The sequence below is a fragment of the Erpetoichthys calabaricus genome, chromosome 4 (genome assembly GCF_900747795.2).
Source record: "Erpetoichthys calabaricus chromosome 4, fErpCal1.3, whole genome shotgun sequence".
NCBI lineage: Eukaryota > Metazoa > Chordata > Cladistia > Polypteriformes > Polypteridae > Erpetoichthys > Erpetoichthys calabaricus.
In genome coordinates this window covers 324242512-324267957 of record NC_041397.2, presented here as the reverse complement: position 1 = coordinate 324267957, position 25446 = coordinate 324242512, and the positions used below count along the sequence as shown (strand labels likewise).

The 25446-nt window shown below is 39.2% G+C and overlaps 1 protein-coding gene across 1 annotated transcript in view; it reads right to left on the bottom strand.

Moving 5' to 3' along the window:
• Positions 1-25446, bottom strand: part of LOC114643523 (NACHT, LRR and PYD domains-containing protein 3-like) — a 179471-nt gene that overhangs the window by 122477 nt on the left and 31548 nt on the right. Inside the window, exon 7 of the mRNA XM_051926729.1 lies at positions 14593-14631. Within this exon, the coding sequence (XP_051782689.1) occupies positions 14593-14631 (39 nt within the window). The remainder of the gene's footprint in view (positions 1-14592; positions 14632-25446) is intronic.

The following is a 25446-nucleotide window of genomic DNA, read 5'->3' as shown; positions in this document are numbered from 1 at the left end:
TCATTTCTGAAAGTCTCCTCTCTTTTCACACTAAGGATGTCATTTCAGTTTCACACAAACAATAACCATAAGCTACTCTTGGAAGTTCCCTCAGTTTTCTCGTCCATCCAATCATGTCCAGATCTCAGATTCCATTGACCCTCAGGACAACTGAGCACTGATTTAGCAGCCCACCACAGGAAGGACCCCCTGGAGACATTAGGCTGAGGAAAAAAAGGAGGGTAGGAAACCTGACAGTGCATGTAAATCTAAAAGACGAGATTGGAGTTTTTCCCTTAATTATTCTGAAAAGTTTTCATTTTTCTGTCTTTTTTTCCAACCATATTGTTCATACCAGAGTTGTTGGTGGCCAGAAGCCATCCTGAGCACAAAGACAAGATAAGAGGACATTGATGGAGACAACTGATGGGCGAGTGCTGACATAATGTGACCTATAGCAGCTGTTTTATGTTAAACGTACTCTGAGTGGATTTGATGTCCAGCTCACCAGAAGATAAACTTTATACACACTGAGTGATGACCCTGGGAGTGTTACAATCAAGACTCCTATAGTGGTTTAGTACAATGTGATCAAACTAAATGATTTGACACAATAAAACAGAACAACAATAAGCAGATTTAAAGACCAAAAGAGTCGAGCTTCTCAAACTACACAGAAGAGTCTTCAGCAATCTGGTATTGGGGTCATGATGGAGACCCACAAGGGGCCTTTATGTTCGAGCCACTAGCATGAGACTAAACATCGAGCTGTGTTGCACTGGTATCACAGGATTCTGACTGTGTCCGGTTTGTCTGACTCTTTTTCTATAATCTGCTGATGGACAGATGAAGTTGTTGGTTTTCATTTATGTTTATTTGTTTTTTACTTTTCTTTGATGTGTTTTAAATCTGTATGCTCATAGTTCTGCATTTAGTGAGTGGTGTCATCTATCCTGGCATTTTGTCCTGAGAGTTTTCGCTTGGTCTCTTGGTGACATGCGCTGTGCAGGAACTAAGTTGTTTGTACTGTTGTGTTGTATTTGTGAGGTGGCCATGATGGAGAGAATTACTTGACTTGTTTTCTGTTCTGTGTATTGTGTTGTATTTACACCATTTTTTGACATCCATTGCATGCCCAACTTACCTGGGAGGAGGTCTCTTTCTGAATTGTCTTTCCCAAGATTTCTTCCATTTTTTTCCCTAAAATATTTTTTTGGGGAGTTTTTTCTTGTCTTCTTTGAGAGTCAAGGCTGGGGGGGGCTGTTAAAAAAACAGGGCCTGTTAAAGCCCATTGTGGCTCTCCTTGTGTGATTTTGGGCAATACAAAAATAAATTGAAGCAAGTGATTCAAAGGATGCATACAATGATAGGTGACACAACTGCTGTCCCCCTCAGGATATTCAACCAACATGTGGTCACATCATCAGAGTCAATAGCAGGCTCATAGCAACAGTGGGCACCACATCAAAGGAATGAAACTGTGAATGAAGTCCACCACAAGACAGTTTGGGATCAGGAGACATTAAAATGGCCAGAAGAATCTGAAGAGCACCTGAGGAGGGCATGAATGTGAGTCTTGGTGATACTTCTATTCAAAATTAAATTTATCAACACATGCTGGCCAGAAAACTTTATACTACAGTTTGAGCTTTTTATTTGGCCAACATAAATAAGAAATCCATCTCTTTGTTTCTGGAATCTTCTCTTTCTAGTTCTAAATCACAGGGAGCCCAAACCCACTTGCGGTTTGCCATAGTGATCACTGACTGTTGTGAGGTCAGGTCTTCACTGTATTCCATGATTTGTTTTTACGCTCGCTATTCCATGTTTGGAATTCAATAAAGATACCAACTCTCAGTATTTTACTGGTCAGTGACAGTCCACCATCTTCTCCATGTGGTGGGGTGAGGCATAATGCAGATGACATTGAGCTCCTGAAGACTCATCTCTGTCTCTGTCACAAAAACTTTGCTTCTGGGGGTGGAAACTGGGCTCTTTACAGATTGATAGATAAAACTCATAATATTTCATTTATCTGGATATTTGGAATATTTTAGGATTATTTAGTTAAGATGTAGCTTTCAAGTGAGTAAAGTGTGAAAACAAGACAATAGATAAACTGCAAATTCTAAAAAGCCAAACGACTTATCTGATGTGAAACTTGCCGAGTGGATTTTGATTTGAATTGTTCAGGATGCAATTTTTCACTTGTAGTGTTTGATATGTCGAGTTTCTCTCCAAATAATCATCAGTTTAGACTGAAGTAAAGCCTGTTGTTATCTCAGTAACAATACACCAGCAATCACCAGAGAGGTGGAGGTGATTTATAATGACTGACTGAGGATCTGCAGGGTCCTAACTCAGTAGGTCAGTAATATAATGATAAGGAATCCCATTCAGGTTTACCCCAGCAGGGAGAGACATGCCTAATGAAGGCCTTTAGAGGTCAGTGATGTAGCGTGATGAGCTCAGTCAGGTCTGATCTTTACAGGGTCATAAACTGGGAGCAGACAGTGATCTGTGATACCAGTAGGTGAGGCTCCTGGCATTAGTTATGGTATTCAGTGAAGAATGAAGCGAGAGCCGTAGTGTGTCTAAGAGGTTTCAGAGCTTTAGTGGGGAGACTGACAGCAAGTTTGTCCTCGGCCATTGTGAAACAGTCAGAGGTTTAGTGCTGAATCCTTTCAAAGGTGGCCTGCCACAGCGAAGGACCCCAGAGGTAAGCATGGAGGGGTGTACTTGAGACACAAGACTAGTGAGCTCAGGGACAGGACTTGGCATTGCCAGGATTAGCTTGTTGACCAATGAAAATTAACCTCTGGATGCTCAAGTAACTTTCATGCATGCTTTCTTGATAAATCAAACACATTATTTATTAGTTTAGAGCCTCTGCCTTTTGCTATGACACTTTTATGACTTTGCCATTATGTTTCCCTGATCTTTTTCAAGCCAGCACTAAGTTTTGTAGTATGCAGATTTTATTTTGTTTAAAGTAGTTTTGCTACGGTATTGCTAGGCAATCATGCTAGGAGGTTGTGACCAGTGATGTCACTGGTTTACTGCTTTAACACTAGAATTACCAGAGCCTACGAAAAAACTCGTAAATCCGTCCCACCTTAAATCGCGTCTTAAATCCGTTTGCACCTCTCCGCCAGAGTCCTTTGTCATCTAAATGTGCTGATAAAGCTACTAGCAGCCAGCTATTCCATCCCCCCACCGACTTAGAATGAACTTCTCTCCTAGCTCAAGCCTTGCCTTGATTTGATTACCTGGGATTGAAGTGGAGTTTTACAGTGGAAATAATTCTAGCGTTATTTGGAATACACGCATTTCATGTGTGTTCCATTTCTATAGTTGGCTGTGCAAACACATTTTTAAAACAGAAACGTTTTTCATATTCTAATAGTAAATGACAAAATGTAGGCATAAACTATATAACGTATGAAGCCTAAAGTCCATATATCAAAGAAACACTTTCACAAAAGGTACAAATAAAAGAACACGTGCGCCTTCATGCAAAAAAAAAAAAAAAAAAAAAAGCCGCGTTAGCATGCCACATTGACTTTCTTACTACAACCGCCGTGGTGGCGTAATGGTATCAGCCCCTGACTGGGAATCAGAGGGTGGCGAGTTCGATTCCGCACGGCTCTACTTCGAGATATTAACTGCTCTTATTCTTACAATTTTAGAATAACAATATAAATTTGATTTCAGTCTGTAACAGGCGGTGTAACTTATGATACTGGTAAAGGTTAGCTTTTTTTTTTTTTTTTTTTAATTCACTTTTCATTCTCGCAGTTGCATTCAGAATCAATCCATACAACCCCATCTGACACAGCTGGTTTCACATAAATAAAAGTGCACTTTTATTCAAGACTATAACCGAAGAATAAAGAAAGCAAGTTACAGTTGGTGGTTGATACAACAGCTTGCGTGGTGCAATGTTAAGAACTGCTGATTTCCGATCCGTGCTATATAAAATCATCACATTCAAATATTAACAGTTCCCACACACCCAAGGTCCGCCATTCCTACATTTACAACATGTGTACTTGTTGCAGTGTACACACCTCTCTGTGCTATGGTTCCTATTACAGTGAATGAGCACCTGACACTGTACTTTCTTCCCTGGGGGAAGCTGAGGTCTTAGAACGGAAGTTTGTTGATGTTGTATCATCTTTTCTTTTTCCATCGCCTTTTCCTGTAAGAAGCGACGACGAAGTTCCTCTGCAAGGTGAGCCATGAACACTCTTCTTTTCTCAGCGGACCCCGTGCATGCCTTATACAATACGTGTGCGTTCATCGCTGCTAGGTCAAGGATGTTGTACAACACAGCAACCGGCCACCTGCGTGTTCCTGTGCGCACTGAACAAGCACGCGCCGTCTGGTCCATGATGTCAACGCCACGCTGGGGAAAAAAGAAAGACAAATATATGTGACATTTTGAAGAAATCATTTTATCACCAGAAGAGCACCAGAATACTTCGTCACACTAATATGTTTTTCATTAGCATACCTTCATGTGGTTGTAGTCTGTGACCGTGTTTGTTTTTTTTTTTTTTATCTTGCCCAATCTCCACATCATGGTGCATTGTGCTGAGAATGCAGACAGACTTCATCTTTTTGGGCACATACACTGTCAGCATGGCACTGGGAGATCTAAACACCAGCGTGGAGAATTGTTCGTGTACTGAACTGACTTTAGCTGCAGGTGGAAGTTCCCGTCGCACTTTATTCATGGTGCCAAGCAGAGTTGTATTGCGGTGCAGCAGTCTATTAGCCAGCGAAAGTGACGTGAAGAAGTTGTCTGTTGTTACGGTTCTGCCTTTTTGGATTGCGGCAGATTTGGAGACAAAGTACATGTGCAATGCCACTCCTTATTTAGGAAAAGATCCCAGTCGTCCCACGGGAGAAAGGCTTTCCGAGTCTGTGGTCATAAAGCTTATGGAGCCATTTCTGGACAAAGGCAGAACCGTAACAACAGACAACTTCTTCACGTCACTTTCGCTGGCTAATAGACTGCTGCACCGCAATACAGCTCTGCTTGGCACCATGAATAAAGTGCGACGGGAACTTCCACCTGCAGCTAAAGTCAGTTCAGTACACGAACAATTCTCCACGCTGGTGTTTAGATCTCCCAGTGCCATGCTGACAGTGTATGTGCCCAAAAAGATGAAGTCTGTCTGCATTCTCAGCACAATGCACCATGATGTGGAGATTGGGCAAGATAAAAAAAAAAAAAAAACAAACACGGTCACAGACTACAACCACATGAAGGTATGCTAATGAAAAAAATATTAGTGTGACGAAGTATTCTGGTGCTCTTCTGGTGATAAAATGATTTCTTCAAAATGTCACATATATTTGTCTTTCTTTTTTCCCCAGCGTGGCGTTGACATCATGGACCAGACGGCGCGTGCTTATTCAGTGCGCACAGGAACACGCAGGTGGCCGGTTGCTGTGTTGTACAACATCCTTGACCTAGCAGCGATGAACGCACATGTACTGTATAAGGCATGCACGGGGTCCGCTGAGGAAAGAAGAGTGTTCATGGCTCACCTTGCAGAGGAACTTCGTCGTCGCTTCTTACAGGAAAAGGCGATGGAAAAAGAAAAGATGACACAGCGTCAACAAACTTCCGTTCTAAGACCTCAGCTTCCCCAGGGAAGAAAGTACAGTGTCAGGTGCTCATTCACTGTAATAGGAACCATAGCACAGAGAGGTGTGTACACTGCAACAAGTACACATGTCGTAAATGTAGGAATGGCGGACCTTGGGTGTGTGGGAACTGTTAATATTTGAATGTGATGATTTTATATAGCACGGATCGGAAATCAGCAGTTCTTAACATTGCACCACGCAAGCTGTTGTATCAACCACCAACTGTAACTTGCTTTCTTTATTCTTCGGTTATACAACAACAACATTTATTTATATAGCACATTTTCATACAAAAAGTAGCTCAAAGTGCTTTACATAATGAAGAAAAGAAGAATAAAAGACAAATAAGAAATTAAAATAAGACAACCTTAGTTAACATAAAAAGGAGTAAGGTCCGATGGCCAGGGTGGACAGAAAAAACAAAAAAAAAACTCCAGAAGGCTGAAGAAAAAAATAAAATCTGTAGGGGTTCCAGGCCACGAGACCGCCCAGTCCCCTTTGGGCATTCTACCTAACATAAATGAAATAGTCCTCTTTGTAGTTAGGGTTCTCACGGAGTCACTGAATAAAAGTGCACTTTTATTTATGTGAAACCAGCTGTGTCAGTTGGGGTTGTATGGATTGATTCTGAATGTGACTGCGAGAATGAAAAGTGAATTAAAAAAAAAAAAAAAAAAAGCTAACCTTTACCAGTATCATAAGTTACACCGCCTGTTACAGACTGAAATCAAATTTATATTGTTATTCTAAAATTGTAAGAATAAGAGCAGTTAATTTTTCGAAGTGGAGCCGTGCGGAATCGAACTCGCCACCCTCTGATTCCCAGTCAGGGGCTGATACCATTACGCCACCACGGCGGTTGTAGTAAGAGAGTCAATGTGGCATGCTAACGCGGCTTTTTTTTTTTTTTTTTTTTTGCATGAAGGCGCACGTGTTCTTTTATTTGTACCTTTTGTGAAAGTGTTTCTTTGATATATGGACTTCAGGCTTCATACGTTATATAGTTTATGCCTACATTTTGTCATTTACTATTAGAATATGAAAAACGTTTCTGTTTTAAAAATGTGTTTGCACAGCCAACTATAGAAATGGAACACACATGAAATGCGTGTATTCCAAATAAAGCTAGAATTATTTCCACTGTAAAACTCCACTTCAATCCCAGGTAATCAAATCAAGGCAAGGCTTGAGCTAGGAGAGAAGTTCATTCTAAGTCGGTGGGGGGATGGAATAGCTGGCTGCTAGTAGCTTTATCAGCACATTTAGATGACAAAGGATTCTGGCGGAGAGGTGCAAACGGATTTAAGACGCGATTTAAGGTGGGACGGATTTACGAGTTTTTTCGTAGGCTCTGGTAATTCTAGTGTTAACAGTAGCAGCCTGTGCCTGAAGCCTGTGAACATTTTCATTGTCCCGGACCAAATTCATTTTCCTTGCAGCTCCTTATCACTGTGCCAATTGCCCACCAATAAGCGTTTTTTGTTTTGCAAATGTGTAAGTTAGCAGCACACAGCCTGCACTCACCCATCCTCCATTTCACCTGCATGAAGTCATCACACAGCAAAATTCTCTCAGCTGGTCTGCGTTGAAGTTATTATCTTGGTGTGAGGTGCCGGGAGTTGTAGAGGGTAAATAATATATTGTTAATTAAAATGCATACAATTCATGTGTGTTCCATATCTATAGTGATCTTTGTACACGTAGGATGACATAGGAAATGCGTGGCAAGAAATGTTGAACACATATTTAAAATAAGAAGTTTTTTCATATGTTATAGTAAAAATGATATAATGTTGACGTGAAGTGCAGAATGTGAGAAGACTGAAGTCCAAATATCAAATAAATCACAAAAGGTATAACAAACAAGTGTGCTTTTATTCAAGAAGGAAACTGAAGAAAAAGAAATTATTCAATTTACATGTTGCTGTAAATGTGTGAAAACTGAACCCCAAATGTCATTCGGTACAAAATAAAGATGTTTGCATGCATGTGTGTTTCCAAGCAGTTACATCTGATAACCCGTGTAGTTGGCACAGTGGAAACACAGCTGTCTTGCAGGTCAACTCAGGGGGTGCAGAGCTGCTGCTGCTTGGCAATCAAGAGGTTTCTTGGTTTGAATCCCAAGTCCTCCCAGCAGAACCAACTGTGTATAGCTGACACAAACAGCTCAACCAATCAGAATGCAGCAGGACAGATTTAACATGAAGACTCAGGTTTGATTCTTTTTTTATTATTTTTAACCACAGAAGGACATAATATTTTATAAAACAACTAAAAACTAAAAAAACAGCCATATCCAAACTTTTGTCTATCTGTCTGAAGACACTGCTGATGGGAGGCTCCTCAACATCACTGCTCTTATCACTATCAAAAGCGCGCAACACCTGGGGCCTCATGTATAAATGGTACGTACGCTCAAAAATATTGTGTACTCTCGTTTCCACGTTCAGATAGCGATGTATAAAAACTAAATTTGGCGTAAAGCCACACACATTTTCACACTAGCTAAAACCCTGGTGTACTCAAGTTCTCCGTTCAGTTTTGCAAACTGGCAGCACCCAGCGTCAAAGCAGTACTTTTGTTCCAGTGTGGCTTCCCATTCTTTTTTAGATCCACATCCCTGACGCAGCCTTATCACATACACTGAAATGAATTAAATTAATATTGTTTATTAGTTTAAGGCATCTGATAACCACGGAATGGCCAAACTATTCCAAATACCATAGCTGCTTTAGCGTTGTTACTCTCACTGCACCTTCTTCTTCTTTCAACTGCTCCTGTTAGGGGTTGCCACAGCGGATCATCTTTTTCCATATTACTCTCGCTGCACCACTCGGAGTATTTATATCACTGTATCTGAGTGTGTAATCACAGATCTACAGCAGCTGATCGGAAAGAGAATTATCAGTATACAGCATCAAGCAAACGCTGCCTCAGCCATGCTGTCTATTTGAACTGCTCCTATACAGCAAACACTTCAGAGCCTTTCCTTTAGGGACCTCACAGTTCAGAAACAGTTTCATCCCAAGAACTATAAACGCACTCAATCAGTCCATCAAGTGCGTCTTGTAGAACTGTTTGTACTTATAAGTACAATCATCTCATTGTAAACTTGCAATACAGTTATAATATTGTACAACCTGAGCCACTTTACAATGCGCATATTTACATATGATGATGATATCATTTTAAGATGAAATGCAGCAAAATATGTTTATTACATTATACAGATAAAATGTTAACATCATTTAAATAATCTATATAGTTAATAATTAAACATGTGAGGACACGCAGCTGGCGCTACGTTCAGTGATTGTTCCTGCCTTGCGCTGTATTCTTGCTGGGTCTGGCGCGACACTGGAAGGATAGATGGATAGAATAATTAAATATGTACTACGAAGATATTTCAATGTTCCTTAAAAGTTTTGAAGAATCTGCATACTCAGCTTACAGATGGCTTAACGTCCATTACAGAGCTGATTGTTTGGTGATTGGTTACTTGGAGAAAGAAAAGGAAGGACAGGAATTGGAGGATAGTACGTTTGAAAAAGACAGTACTGTGGAAATAAATTATTTCATCAAAGGTCGTACATGGAGCAGCAAGCATCTTGCGGGAGGCAGGAACAATCTCTGGACGGGGCGCCAGCTCATCACTATCACTGCGCCACTGTGTTTCCAGGTTTTATAACATGCTTTAACTCCTATTTTATTTATTCAGAGAGCTGTAATATAACGAATGTAATGGATTCTGTGTCCTGTCGGAGGAAGAGAAAGCCTGTTTAATAAGCACGTAGTGATTCACGCACACAGAGTACATAGAAGAACACATACAAAACAAAGCATTTAACATTCTACTTTAGTTACAATGGGATTTGAGAGACTAGTAAATTAAACAATTTTAAGATGAAGTTTATGATGTTCTACTTTAATGAAAAAATAAACTACATGATTAAAGTGGAAATTTCGAGATTAAAGTTGAGATTTCAAGCTTTTTCCCCACTGTGTGCCTATTTTTTTTCTTTTCTCTGTACCCTAATAAGCTTTCATATGACACTCAGATGGTGTGCTACAACGCGCCTTTTCACGGCGACTTTGATATCTGACAACATCTTTTTTATTTCGGGCACTATGAGTCTTTGTGAACTTGAGTTTTTGAGTTTCTCTGACACTCTATGTCACTCGATCAACTTCCTTTTGTTGTTTATATCATTGTTTAACTCTTTTAGGGCGGATGTCGACTTTTGTCGACAGAAGGGGTTGAAGGCGAATGTCGACAAAAGTTGACATCCAGGGATAGGGGGCGACAATCAGCTGTTAATGGCGACAAATCTCACTGTCACGTCACAGGCATTCCCTCTGTGCTTGGAGGAATGCTAGACTTGTTGACTCAGCAACTAAACTTTGCGTGTGCGTGAGTTGCGAAATGTAAACAAAGGCAAGATGGCACCGACATGTGAAAAGGCAGAGAAGCAAGTGCAGAAAAGAAAACACTCGGCAGACGATGTTTTGCGCATTATTGCGCAGTCAGACTCTTGATTTTTCAGAATCGGATTTTATTGGCAGTGATCAGGAGATCGAGCAAGAGAGTGAGAAGCAGGCATCAGCTGATCAGACACCAGCCGATGCCGCGCCAGCGGATCTGCTGCCAGTTGAGTGCCTTCGCGCAGCCGATGCATCTACGGCAAGGTTTGCATGGGATAAATACACAGACATTGATCCGTTGAGAGCCGATCTGGCTACCGGAGTTTACAAGACGGCATGGCTTGCTGTTGGACACGACAGATCACCAGCTGCTGTACTTCAGGCTGCTCTCTCCTGATGCTGCTTTTCAGCTACTGTCAGACAAGACAAACAGGTAGGCAGAGATTTTTTTTGAATAGCGGGCTGCGTTTGCATCGCATTCTCGTTTTTCAAAGTGGAAACCCACAACGAAAGACGAGATGAAGCTCGCTGTGGCATTACAAATAGAGATGGGACAGAACTGGTGATATAACTTCAGGGAGCATTGGTCCAAACGTGTTTTGTCCCCTGGTGGCTTAGGTACGTGCTGCTGCAAAGTTTTATTCACTTCTGTAATAAACAGAAGCAAATCCCATGGGGTGAGCCAGGCTATAATGCCATACATAAAGTTCATAAAGTTTCAGAAGATGAAAAGAGGTGACAATACGGTTTTCATGCAGGCAGAAAACTTGGTGGCAGTGGCATGGCACGATGGCAAATGGGTGACTTGTCTCTCTACAGTACACACTAACAATATATGTGAGAAAATGCAGCAATAGACAATTGAAAAATAGGCACCAAAGCAACACGTATTGTAAGGAGTGCAATGTGGCAATGACTGAAATTGGCTGCTTTGAGCGAGATCAGACTTTGCTGTATAAAATGTATGTGATATGTATGTGAAATCATAGAGTATGCAGGCTCATACAACATGCAAGACAGTAACATTTGTCAAAAGTAAATATTTTTTGTTGATTTGATATGTTAAACAATTGCTTTGTGTTCTTTTTTAAAAAATGTTAGTTTTTGGAAAAATATTCAGCCCTGGGAGAAAAGGAACAAAAAAAAATTAGCCCTAAAAGAGTTAAACCAACAAATAGTACATTTTTCTTTGCCTCCACTTGGTATTCGCTGAAATTCTTCTATTTTCCCCCGTGCTTTTGCCATTGTCTTTTCACAGAACGCTGAGCTTAAGGGCTATTTATATTGATTTGCATAGCAGACCCCCGTGACCCTGTTTGGATTCAGCAGGATGGAAAATGGATGGATGGATGGAAGAGGCATAATTCTGGGAAGAGTTGGGGAGTGACAGCAGGCGCATGCATGTGCGTTACTTTTCACTCCGACCGGGATTTATGTAGCGGAAAAACGTGGAAGTTGGTGAATGCACAGATTTATGCATCTGGATTTTTTTGTGCGTACGAACATTTCCACTTTTGTCCGTACACCATGTTTTAGTGTGAAATCTACGCACAGCGTTATGCATGATGCCCCTGGGCTGCAGAAAAATGTTTCTAATAAGATGCCATCATGAGGCTAGGAGAAGATGTTACCCACGTAAAGCTTGGGCCTGATGCTTACGCAAGACAGGCCCATACCTAACGCTGTCACTTTTACAGCACGAGTAATCCTTGTGTCTAACACTTGAGTGAGACGCGAGTATAAAGTTGACACTTTAACACTTTTCACAGCCCGACTGACGCTCGGGCCTAATGCTAAGGAGGTTAAAGAACTTTAGTGACAAGTTCTGAGTTCAGTTTAGGGTTTTGATTTTGGTCTTGACGATGTGCATTTTCTGTATTTTGTGCAGTTTGATTTTCTATTAAATCTGTCCTCTCTCAATTATGGAAGATCAGACATGTTTTTAATTTTCATATTAATTTGTTTGTATTTTTATTTTAATTCTGGTAACTTTATTGTGTCACCATTTTGATTGTCTGTTTTTGATGGGTGTAGTTTTATGTGTTTGTTTGCCTGAAGGCCTCGGTTTTGTTTTTCTGCGTTTTATAGGTGTGGCCATCTTTTGCATTTGACCGCTATGACACCATTTAGTTGTTAGGCGCATGACACATGTGACACAAGAACTGGGACATCATGGCTGCCATAATATATGTGCAAATTGCTCATTTTAACTGGTGTCCAAAATTTAGTTTATTAAAGTAATGATTAGAAAACAATTGTGCTTAATTAGGGTAAAGCTATGATTATGAATGTTTGCCTTTTACTTTGGATGCTGTTTTTGACATTAGCTAATGTATTAAAACAATTCATTTGGAAAGAGGATAAAGAAAGAGACTCTTGAACTGAGCTCCATGATGTCATTAAAAACACAATTTCTATTAACACTAGTTGATACCGTTGCACCACTGAAGCGGTTGTATCAAAGGGGTGTCAATGTTGCACCCTAACGCGGGTTCTTTTTCTGCAGTTATATTCTTGAATAGAAGCGCACTTGTTCTGTTATAAGTGTACCTTTTGTGAAAGTGTTTATTTGATATTTGGACTTCAGTCTTCACACATTATACACTTCATGTCTACATTTTGTCAATTATTACTAAAACATGAAAAATGTTTCTGTTTTAACGATGTGTTTACATAGATCTTTGTAGACTCAGAATACACATGAAATGCATGTGTTCCAAATAACGATATAGTATTTATAAAAGGTGTCATTTTGCTTGACTTCTCACTCTATACAACTCCAAGCAACTGACACGCAGATAAACAGACTTGAGCTGAGAAAACTGTGCGGCAGTGGGGGATGCTTGCTGCTTATCGACACATTTACAGGACAAAAGACGCTGATGGAGAGGTGCAAAGCGATTTAAGGTGGGACAGATTTATGAGTTTTTTTGTAGGCTTTGGTAATTCTAGTGTTAAAGGATTCATCTTTGGTCCTTTTTTGAACATCACTAAACTTGCAGACCGTTTAAAATGAAGGGACCAGTGGTCAGTTGTATTTGTCATATAATACAGTACTGACAGTTTTAGTAAGCAGAAGTTCTTAGAACTGCCCTCACACAGACAGACATTAGGATTTTTCTTTTCTTCCTGCCTGGTGCCCCTTCATCTAAAAGAGACTTTATCTGAAGTCTGCTCCAGAAATAAAGACCCTCCATGGTTACATTAAATGACAAAATCCATTTATTTAGCTCTGTACGTTTTGTTGAAAAGAAGGTTGGCTCCCTTTACCTTTGTATAGACTATCAGGAGTTAACAAAATTATGATTAAAAGTCATTAGCCCTTAACTTTTGACACTTACTTTTAGTGAAGCAAATTACCTGACCTTTTGTATCTCTCTACTATATTGTGGTGCATAGCCTTGACTGGAAAAATCTCAGACTAGAAGTGCTAGCATGCAATTAAAAAAGGTGGCATGCCGAGCTCTCACTTTCAAGACCCAATGCTAAACTGGAAAGTTCAGGCTGCACATTTGCCATACAGCAAAGGGGAAACCGACAAAACTGCAGGGCCAATAAAGTGAGAGTCATGAGCCAGGAAAAGGATGGCAGCACAATCCCTGGTCCAGGCTTTGGTCTTGGCATATCTGGTCTACTGCAGTTCTCTGCTGGCAAGGGACACTAGCATGTGCCACCAAGCCACCAAAGATGATTCAAAATGTAGATGCACATCATGTCACTCCTCTTTAGAGATCTCTACATTGGCTCCCACTAACAGTACACATTAAGTTGAAATCGCTAATGCTTGCCTACAGAGTAGTCATCACCTATGTATATGGAGACCACTCCTCAGCCACTCAGCTCTAGTTTTAAATGGTGTCTGGTGATGCCATCTCTGCCTGGCATCACATCTCTATCCAGGCTTTCTTCATGTGTAGCTCCTGTCTTGTGAGATGAGCTGCAAACCATCTTACCAACTGCTTACTCCCTCAGTGTGTTTAAGAAGCTTTTAAAGCCAACCTTATCCTGTGGATGTACAGCACGTCTGATTGATGATGACTTGATGAGTTCTTGCAACTAAGCTAAGATTAACAAGTCTTGTGTTGATCTGTTTCCTTTGCAGCTCTTCACTTATGATGATTAACTCTGTCACCTTCTCTTGTCACACGTCCTTAAGTCTCCAGACTGATGTTTACTCCTTTATGTTGACCTGTTTTGTAAGTTGCTTTGAATAAAAGTGTCTTCTAGTTGAAATAATAGAAATGTTAGTATGTGTTAAATTCATGAGGGAAGCTTTGCACAATATCGCTGTGGCTGTGCCCTGCTGGCCTTTAATGGGCAAGCACTAAGGCTGTTATCCATACCTTCCACATCAATAACCAAACACGGTCTAACTTTTTTTTTTTTTTCTAACTTTTTGGGGAACTTTGGACAGACATATTGATTACTGAATCCTCTGTTAAAAACTTTAACATGGAAATCTTTCAATTTAAAACACTTATATTTTTATTGTTTGTGCATCTGTAAAATTTAATTAGACATTCTGCTTACCAATTTCCTTGCGCAAGTTCCAGACAGGGAGAATGTCAACTGTAAAAAGAGAAAATGAAAATGTGATCTTTTCTATATATTTTTATTAGAATAAAAGGAAACAATAAAACAGAGCTTTACAGGGACAGCATTACATTAATAAAGGAGCATATTTACAAAAAGTAAACCCCTGTAGCACCCACCGCCACAGCCCAGAAGTGCTAACACTGTGCTGCTAGTGTGGTCCCCAGAGGTCCCTGACATGCCAACACCTGTGTAGAGACAGACGAGGAGAGAAAAGCTCAACACTGAGATCTGGCTGTCCAGTCCACCACCAAACGGACAGCATCTGTCCTTTCATCAATGGCAGTGAGGGGTGACTCTTTAGCAGTTACTGTGCTCAGGTGACGAGTATCAGGAGCACTAAAGGACAGTGACACTGTACAAACAGTGACATAGTGTGGACTTTCAAGACTAAACTTGTACTTTTCTGAAGTTTTGTTGTGTGAATAAAACAATATCTTCCCAATAATGACAGGAACTACTAAGGAGGTACTTAGTGATCTAGAAATTTTAGAGGGAGAAGTGCGGCTGAGATTAAAATAGGCTGAAATCAAACAAATCACCAGGACCAGATAACATTTATCTCCTTGAGTGCTTAAGGAGGTTACAGAGAGCAGGTAGAAACCCTTGATAAGAATTTTACACAAATGTTTGCACATTGGAGAATTTCCTCAAGTCTGGAAGTGATTGCATTGGTGAGAAAAAACAGAAATCTTAGTGACTAGCAAACCTGGAAATAGCAATGGAATTAGAAATAAACTTGATCCCTTAGGTTTAAAAATTAAGATGGGGATAAAGAATTTAGGGGCAATCACTGAGTCTGACCTAACCTTTAAATCACATATTAACCGGATTACTAGGACTACATTTTTTCACTTAAGGAATATAGCAAACATTAGACTTCTTATTAATTTACAAGATGCTAATAAATTAGTTCACGCTTTTGTTTTCAGTCAACTAGATTACTGTAACGCTCTCCTAATAGGACTACTTAAGAAAGACATCAATTGGTTACAGTTAGTGCAGAATGCAGCAGCAAGAATCTTAACTAGAAAAAGAAAATCTGATCACATCTCACCAGTTTTAATGTTGTTACACTGTCTACCCATCTACCCTCTCCAGCTTTAAAACCACTATGTTTTGTCTGTCGCCTCAGTTCAGTTTTGGACAAATGTCTGTAAAGACCATTGCTCAAATATTTGCCTTTTTTACAGGAGGTGGGCTAAGAGAATAGAGCTGGAAGGGGGAAGTGCACAAGGCTTGTTATGGTCCCCTTGGGGGAGAAGACCACCCACCAGAAACCCACAAAGGTAGAGTCCTTTGGGAAAGGAGGGGTAGCCCCGGGTCAGCAGGTGAGGAAACTGTTGCGGTGCATGTTTGACCCAGAGTGGCAACTCATTCTCAAGCATTCAGACTATGGGGCAAAACTGGGTGCTGGCTAAGGTCAGATATAAAGATTGCTCCAACAGGTTGTGGAACACCTTGCCTGTTTTTCTCAGTTAAACTCATTGCCTGAATATCTCGCCCAGCCAGCCTGAGGAACAACCCTTTAAAAATATGATTGACCTCATGGGGGTCATTGAAGGACATAGGGTGGCTTCACACACTGGGGTATTTGAACAGTCTCTGTACAGAACCCAATAAGTATGTGTCCCTACTTCTGAGCTCTGTCGTCACCACTTGGAGCAAATGCCAAAGCCCCTGAATATGCAACCACGTCTTTTACTTGGTGATGAGGGAGGCTGCGGAGAAACAAGAGGGGAAGGGTGGTGTGCTCTGGTTAATCCTCTAGCATTCCCTTGTAAAGGAGCAGTTATCTAGAATGGGTATATTCTAGAATGGGGATTACCTCCATCGGTCCAGGCAAGCATCTCCACCCAGAACCGGTTCGACACTCTCTGCTCCCCCACTTTGCCTTCAACCCCAAGTGATGTATTTGTGATTGGAGATTGAAACGTATGAGACCTAAACATTTCCTTCCCTAAACAGAAATCTTTTGTGTGTTTGAGAAGAACACTGACAGTCTTCTAGAGGCACAAGGACAGGGCAGTGGGATCCACTGTAATACACGCCAGGGTAAATGACATGAGATACTGACAGTTGTAGATTCTCATGGCAGACTTCACAGCACTTATTAAAGCCACGAAGGAGAGGACCCCAGCTGCAAGAATCTTCATCTTGGGTCCCTTACCTCTGGTTAGAAGACTGAATGAAGGCCTTTTTAAGAGGACAGATTATCTCATATCTTTCCCACAAAAATAAATTGGAAACCAAGAAGGTATCATAGCTTATCAACGAAATTACTAGAATAGATCAAGAACATGCCAGGTGTCCAAGTGAGGCTCTTCATAGGAAAAGACAGGATCTGGATTCAGAGCTCAACCTCTTGACAACTAAAGAAACAGAACTCATTTTTAAATCAACACATCATTACTATGAACATGGAGAGAAAGCTAATAAGATCTTAGCTCAACAAATCCACAAGCAAGAAATTCGCACTGCAATCCCAGCAATCACCAACACAAACGGAGCCAAAATCATTGACCATAAAAATATAATGCACACATTTAGAGACTACTATAAATCCTTATATTCTACTGAGATTAAAGAAGACAAAACACAATCTAATGCATTTCTGGATGCATTACAGATACCACAAATAGATACTCTTAGTGCAGAGGAATTGGATAAACCTTTGGCACTCTCAGAATTACTAGATGTTATAAAGTTACTTCACAGTGGGAAAGCAGCAGGCCCTGATGGCAACCCTGCCGAATTTTATAAGAAATTCTCAAATCAGCTAGCTCCCCTTCTATTAGCAACATTTACAGAAGCTAGAGACAATAAAATTCTACCTCAAACTTTCTGCTAAGCATTAATCACCGTCTTTCCTAAACAAAATAAGGACTTATCACAATGTGCATCATACAGACCAATTTCATTTCTGAATAACGATGTTAATATACTCTCCAAAGTCCTAGCTAGAAGGATGGAGAAAATGCTTCCTTTGGTAATATCACAAGATCAAACTCGATTTATTAAAGGCAGACATTTAGCTTCCTATCTTCGTTGCCTGTTTAATGTAATATATTCAGCAACAAAGTCAAACACCCCAGGGATATTATTATCGTTGGATGCAGAAAAAGCATTTGACATGATTGAATGGAACTACCTTTTCACTACATTGGAGAAATTTGGGTTTGGCCCAAACATTTGTGCATGGATCAATTTACTGTATACCAATCCAGAAGCTTCAGTTTGTATTAACAACATTAATTCAGACTATTTTAAACTAGAACATGGTACTAGACAAGGATGCCCCTTGTTGCCACTGCTTTTTGCAATCACCATTGAGCCACTGGCAGTTCACTGTCGAAATGCTTACCAGATAAAGGGGATTATCAGAAAAGGACTTGAACAGAAATTTTCTCTATATGCAGATGATATGGTACTTATATATCAGACCCACAAAATACTATGCCTGCAGTCCTAACAGCACTAACAGAATTTCTAAAGACATCTGGTCTCAGAATCAATTTGACTAAAAGTGTGCTCTTTCCAGTGAATTCTCAAGCATACAATATTAAATTGGACACCTTCCCTTTTATCATCGCAGATCAGTTTAAATACCTAGGGGTAAAAATCACAAGTAAACATAAAGCTCTTTATCAACAAAATTTTGTTATATGTATGAAAAAAATTAAGCAAGACTTGCATAGATGGTCAACCCTTCATCTCACTTTAGCTGGAAGAATTAACATTGTTAAGATGAATATTCTTCCTAAGCTTCTCTTTTTTATTTCAAAACATTTCAATATACATCATTAGATCATTTTTTAAGAGATTAGATTAAACATCCACGTATCCAAAGAGCCACCATACAAAGACCTAAGGCAGAAGGCGGCATGGCTCTACCTAACTTTGAATTTTATTACTGGGAAGCAAACATACAAACTATAAAAACATGGACATTGACACAAAAGATGAACATTCACAGGCTTGGTCAACAATAGAAATAAAATCCTGCAGTACTTCTTGTACCCCAATAAATACAAGTCATCACCAATATACTATCAACCCAATTGTGCTTCACTCACTCAGAATATGGAACCAATGTAGGAAGCATTTCAAGACAGAGAAGCTTTTATCTGTGGCACCTCTGCACGAGAACCACCTTTTTCCTCCCTCTTAAATGTATGCAGTTTTTAATGTCTGGAAAACATTTTGGGATTAAATCACTTAGAGATCTGTACATAGACAACGTTGCTGCAACCTACGAACAATTACACTCCAAATGTTTCTTTCACTACCTTCAAATTAGAAACTTTATTAAACAGAACCTGCCAAATTTTCCTCAAAAAAAAATATTGCTCACTCTCGAGGACTCAGACAGCATTTCTGTAATATACTGTATAAAACTTTTACATTCCGTCCCTTTCAAAGATCCAAGAGAGCAGTGGGAAAAGGATCTCTTACTCAACATCTTAGAAAAGGAGTGGAAGGTAGCAATGCAGGGAATTCAATCGAGCTCCTTATGAGCAAAGCATAGAATTACCCAACTTAAAATTATATATTGAGCACAAGGGCAAGATCCTACCTGCGAACGCTGCAATCAAGCACCAACCTCCCTGGGTCACATGTTTTGGGCCTGCGCCAAATTAACATCATTTTTGGATCAAAATCTTTAAATGCTTTTCAGACAGCTTTGGTGTCACTATCCCTCCTAATCTCCTAACAGCTGTGTTTGAGCTTAAAGTGGAGAAGGACAAACAAACTACAATGGCCTTCACTACACTATTGGCACGTAGACTTATTTTGCTCAATTAGAGGAATCCTAACTCTCCTTTTTTAAGTCAGTGGGAAACCAATGTTTTATACTATTTGAAAGTGGAAATAATCAAATTTGCACTTAGAGGATCTGTGCAGAACTTTTCAAAACCTGTCAGGATCTCATCAATAACATTTTAGAATAAGCTTTTAAATTGAGGAAGCAGATTCTCTCCCCTCTTTTACTCTATTTATCTTTATTCATTTATTATTTTATGTATTCACTTTTCTTTACTAGCATAAAGTTTTACAATGCTGGCCTAGCTCTATTTCTCAAGGGTGGGGGTTGATTTGTTTTGACCTTTTTTTTTTTTTGTTAAACTTGAGTTATGTGTATAGAATGTTATTTGATTTTAATAAATTCGATAAAATTAAAAAAAAAGAATAAGTACTACAGTCGTCTGCTGGCATTAAACATCTCGCTGAAAGGCTTCTGTGAAGGACAAAACATCGGGTTTGTGGACAACTGGGATCTCCTCTGGGAGAGGCCACGTTTCTTCAAGCGAGATGGTCTGCATCCTAATTGGTTCAGCACCCGGGTTCTCTCCAAAAAAATCTCTAAGGTAATTCGTCTCTCTTCACTCTCTATTTTTACTCCTAACTCTTTTCATAATGCCTTGCTAGGATATGACAATTCTGTAGCAAAATTTCCCTCAAAAGTGCACTGCATTAATACTCTAATAACTAACCTCAACAGTGCAGCATAAATGAGAATAATTGAATTACCATTTCACCTCTAGATGAACAATTTATTAAAACTAAACAAACTATAGATTAAATAAAAATACACACAATGAGGTGTTAATACGAATGACATAATATCCATCTCAAATACCATTAAATGCTTCTACAATTCAGTTCTGCTCTTTCGAGACCTTAAATATGGCCTTATTGAATGTTAGAGCATTAACCAACAAGACATTTTCTATCAATGCTCTTATTAGTGATAGGAAAATCAATTTTATTGTATTAAGTGAAACGTGGCTTAGTTCTGATGGTGCGGCTGTTTTAATTGAATCTGCGCCTCTGAATTACAGCTTTACTCATGCGGATCACCAAGATAAGAAAGGCGGCGGTTAAGCAAACATTTTGCTCGAGCCTGTTAAAGTGTAAAGATGTCAGTTTTGGTAAATTCAAGTCCTTTGAGTATTTCGTCGTTGTTATTCATGGAGTTTCTCAGTTTCTAGTATTATCTGTGTATAGACCTCCTAAATACAATGTGTCTTTATTTCTTTGAGGAATTCTCAGACTTCATGTCAATTGTAATTATGAACTATGACACGTTCCTAATAGTCGGTGACTTTAACTTTCATATCAATAACACTGGTCAACAAGCATTTTGCTACTGGGAGTCTTTCACCTTTACTTTAACAGGTTTCACTTGCTGATTCTAAATCTGAAAACCGTACGTCCTGTTTTTTAGTTATGATGTTCCTGGTCTTGGACAACTAGGGTCACTGGACAGTAAAGGCGGATAACCATTTTGATAAATACGGTGATTCCACTAGGGATGCCAGTGAGATAAAAAAATTTGCCACACATTACTAACAGCTGTGAGTTGTTTACCTTGTCATTATTAATTTTATTTAAAAATGATACATTTTTAATTAGTTGAAAAAATATTTGTTACTGATTACCAGGTCTTATATGACTCTAAAGCATAATGACAAAACTCAGACATGACGGTGCAGTAGGTGGTCAGTTTTACTGTTAAACATAACATTGCATTTCAGGAAATTTTGTTTGTTAGATTCACTACTAGTTTGAAAATTTTGTCAAGGTGATGCTTTTCAGCATTTAAGAAATAATTTGGTCTTGAGAAAAGTGAAGCCAAAATTAAGGAAGGTGTTTTTGTTGTTCCTGAAATTTGTGAACTGATGCTTGACGATGAGTTCAAAAGGAAACTGAAGCCCACTGAATCAGCAGCATGGGAAGCATTTGTTGTCCAGAATTTTCTTGGCAGTCACAGAGCAGAGAATAACACTGAGCTTGTGGAGAACCTGCTGAAAGCGTATCAGCTGAAGACGCATTTTGTACATTCTCATCTCGACTTTTTTCCAGCAAATCTGGGCGATGTCAGAGATGAGTATGGGGAAAGATTTCATCAAGATATAAAGATGATGGAAAACTGATATTGGGGGAAAATTCACTCTGAGCATGATGGGTGACTACTGTTGGTTCTTGCAAAGAGAGACAGATGTGCAGTACAAGTGCAAAAGCGAGTGCCTCCAACATTTTTGGGCACGCTGACTTCACTTTTATATTGAGGTAAATTGACATAAATATACTTTAACGTGTCTCTGGTATCGTCTTCTGGTTTGTTTTTAGAATAAACACATCAAAACAATTTGGGTGGGACAGAGTCCAAGATATCGTGTTGATATATTATATTGATATTCAAAGTGTCAAAACGTCAATGATGTGTATTTCAAAAACCTGACATGCTAGCTTAATTCTGATTTCATATATGAAATTAGCTGTAAAAAACTTAATAAAAAGCTGCTGCTGAAGTTCCCAGTAGCAAACAAAAAATATTTTTTGTAGACCAGTGTAATCAGTGTGACCCAAAAGCAAAAGAATTCATGAACCTCCTGCACGCTTTTGATTTGAGAAAGCACATTAGTCAGCCTACAAACAAAAGAGGGCACACATTGGACTAAAAGTTAATGTGAGGCAGATTGTGGATATTGGCATATTAGACCATTTTCTTTTATTATTTAATATTAAAAATAATGATAGATAAAATTAATGAGACACATATTGTTAAAAAACGCTTCTTTCATTAATCTGCAGCCTTAAAGTTTACAAACATTTTAAGCAACCAGTCTATTTGTAGTGCTTATTACAATAGCGAGGATAATGTAAATAGTAAGGTGGAAAATTTTAATACTAAAGTGAGAGCTGCTGTTGACTTAGTTGCACCTGAAAAGACAGTTAAAAAATCTTCTTGTACCCAAAGAGTGTCTGATCTAAAGAGAACATGCCGGAGAGCTGAGCGCAAATGGAGAAAAACTAAACTAACTATCCACTATGAGATATTGAAGGTTAAAATAACACAATACAACAACACTGTCCGTCTTGAGAGGCGCTGCTATTTCTCTAGAATTATAAATAACAATGCTAGTAATCCCAGAGTCTTATTCTCTACGATTGATCATCTGCTAAATCAGGTCACTCAATGGAATGCCTCCAAAATACTTACAGTGAAACTTGTGAGGCTATTGCTGTATTTTTTAATCAAAAAATTAATGATATTAGAAACAATATAGTACATCTCCCCAATACTAATCCTCTTTAGCCCCAGTACTCCATTATAAACAAATTAAATTCTTTCACCAGGATAGATTTACTTGATTTATATAAAATAATTTCAGAACTAAGACCCTCCACTTGTGTCCTTGACCCAATACCAACAAGTTTTTTCAAAGAAGTATCAGGCGTGCTAATTGATAATGTTCTTGACATAGTAAATTTGTCATTAGATACGGGGGTCTTCCCAGACTATCTTAAGACTGCTGTAGTTAAATCTCTGCTCAAGAAAAATAATCTCGACTCCTCTGCTTTTGAAAATTTTTAGACCCATCTCTAACCTGCCTTTCTTAAGTAAAATTCTAGAGAAGGCAGTCATTATACAGTTAAATGACCACCTCAATAAACCTGCTATTCTTGATAAATTTCAGTCAGATTTTAGAACAAATCACAGCACAGAAACTGCACTCGTTAAAGTAGTAAATGACTTGCGGGTAAATGCAGACAGAGCCCATTTATCTGTTCTCATCCTCTTAGATCTGAGTGCCGCATTTGACACCATTGATCATAATATTCTTAAGAATCGCCTTAGTCAATGGGTGGGCCTCTCTGGCAGCGTCTTAAATTGGTTTGAATCCTACCTGGCAGGGAGAGAAATTCTTTGTTAGTTGTGGTAATTATACTTCAAAGACACATGATATTCTATATGGTGGTCCACAAGGCTCTCTCCTGGTCTGCTGCTTTTTTCTATCTCCATGCTTCCATGAGGTCAGATAATCTCAGGGCACAACGTGAGCTATCACAGATACGCTTATGACACACAACTGTATTTATCAATAGCACCTGACGACCCTGACTCTCTTGATTCACTGACACAATGTCTTTCTTGTGATTCTGAATGGATGAGTAGTAATTTTTTCAAACTAAATAAGTAGAGAAGAAAAAATTTAATGATTGGCAAAAATGGATATAATGAGGTTATCTATACTAATAAAAGGCAAAGCCCTCACTAACTCACTGACTGACTGACTGACTGACTGACTGACTCACTCACTCATCACTAATTCTCCAACTTCCCGTGTAGGTAGAAGTCTGAAATTTGGCAGGCTCATTCCTTACAGCTTACTTACAAAAGTTAGGCAGGTTTTATTTCGAAATTCTACGCGTAATGGTCATAACTGGAACCTGTTTGACTGACTCACTCATCACTAATTCTCCAACTTCCCGTGTAGGTAGAAGTCTGAAATTTGGCAGGCTCATTCCTTACAGCTTACTTACAAAAGTTAGGCAGGTTTCATTTCGAAATTCTACGTGTAATGGTCATAACTGGAACCTGTTTTTTGTCCATATACTCTAATGGAGGAGGCGGAGTCACGTATCGCGTCATCACGTATTACGCCTCCACGTGAACTGAAAACGAGGAAGAGATTTACAGCACAAGTCAAACGCGGGAACAAAGGTAAATGACGTTAATTGTTGACTATCTTTTAATACTGTGTACTTGTTGACTGTCTTTTAATACTGTGTAAGCATACATATTAACACTTGCAATTAAACGTGTGCATTTACGGGGTGATTTCTCAGGCTTAAAAGCTCGCCTTTTATTAAAAAGGTAAATGCAAACTCTTTTCATTCTGAAGGGCACAAACCACGTTAGATTTCAGCCGTTAAACGCGCAAAAAATGTCAGTACACCAGATAAATAAGCGCAACATATTATCAGTTGTATTGTATGCTTACAATACATATACAAATGTGTTAATCGTTAACTAATATTATGGGATGGTGTTTTTCGACTTGCGCCTTGATTTAAATGATTGCATGTCTTGGTGGGTTTGCGTAGCTTATTGTCAATATCTTTACACCTCTTTTTAAGACTTAATTTAAAAAGGTTTTCTTTTCTTCTTAATTAAAATTTAAAAGCAATACTTCACCGCTGCGAAGCCCCTCTAGCACTGAGGTCCGACGTTTGATTACCGTAACCGAGTGCAATGAGTGTGTACACCTGATGAGCCAAGAATAAGGGGGAAAACAGGTGTCGCATACTCTTTGCATTATTTGACAGTAAACTATTTTCATCCATTCTATGATCTGCTTCTCACAACTGAAGGCACCGTGGCTGATGTTACCTGACTTGCTGGCCAACCATAAGCGTTACCTGGTAGGTAACCACCCACTCACTTCACTCCAATACGGGAATCGAACCTCGGACGTCAGCGCTAGAGGCGAAGCCCCTAAAATTGCGCCACGGCATGTGGTTCGTTTATTTATTATAAGTTCATAGACCTACAAAAGGTAGCCATTGATTTGAGGCAAGATTGCTTTTCTCATGTACAACTATACGTTGCATTCTTAACAGTAAGCTTGCACAGCTTGGTCATATTACAACCTGAGTGCTGAACTGACAACGTCGTATACAAACAGAACTATAACAATTGTAATAAATAAACAAACAAAAAAAAAAACGAAGAACCCTTGGATTTAATAAAAAGGCTCTTTCCTTGGCGAAGCAAGGAAAAAGGAAGACCTTATATGGCGTTCGTTTATAAAACAGCGGAAAAGCTGTGTTAAGGCTGCTTTACAAACAAACAGATCCTTAACAATTGCTATTGGGATATTTTCCCTCAATTTAAAAAGCTTTTCTTCTTCATAAAAATTTAAAAGCAGTACTTTGCGGGGATTTAGATATATATATATATATATATATATATATATATACACTAGCAAAATACCCGCG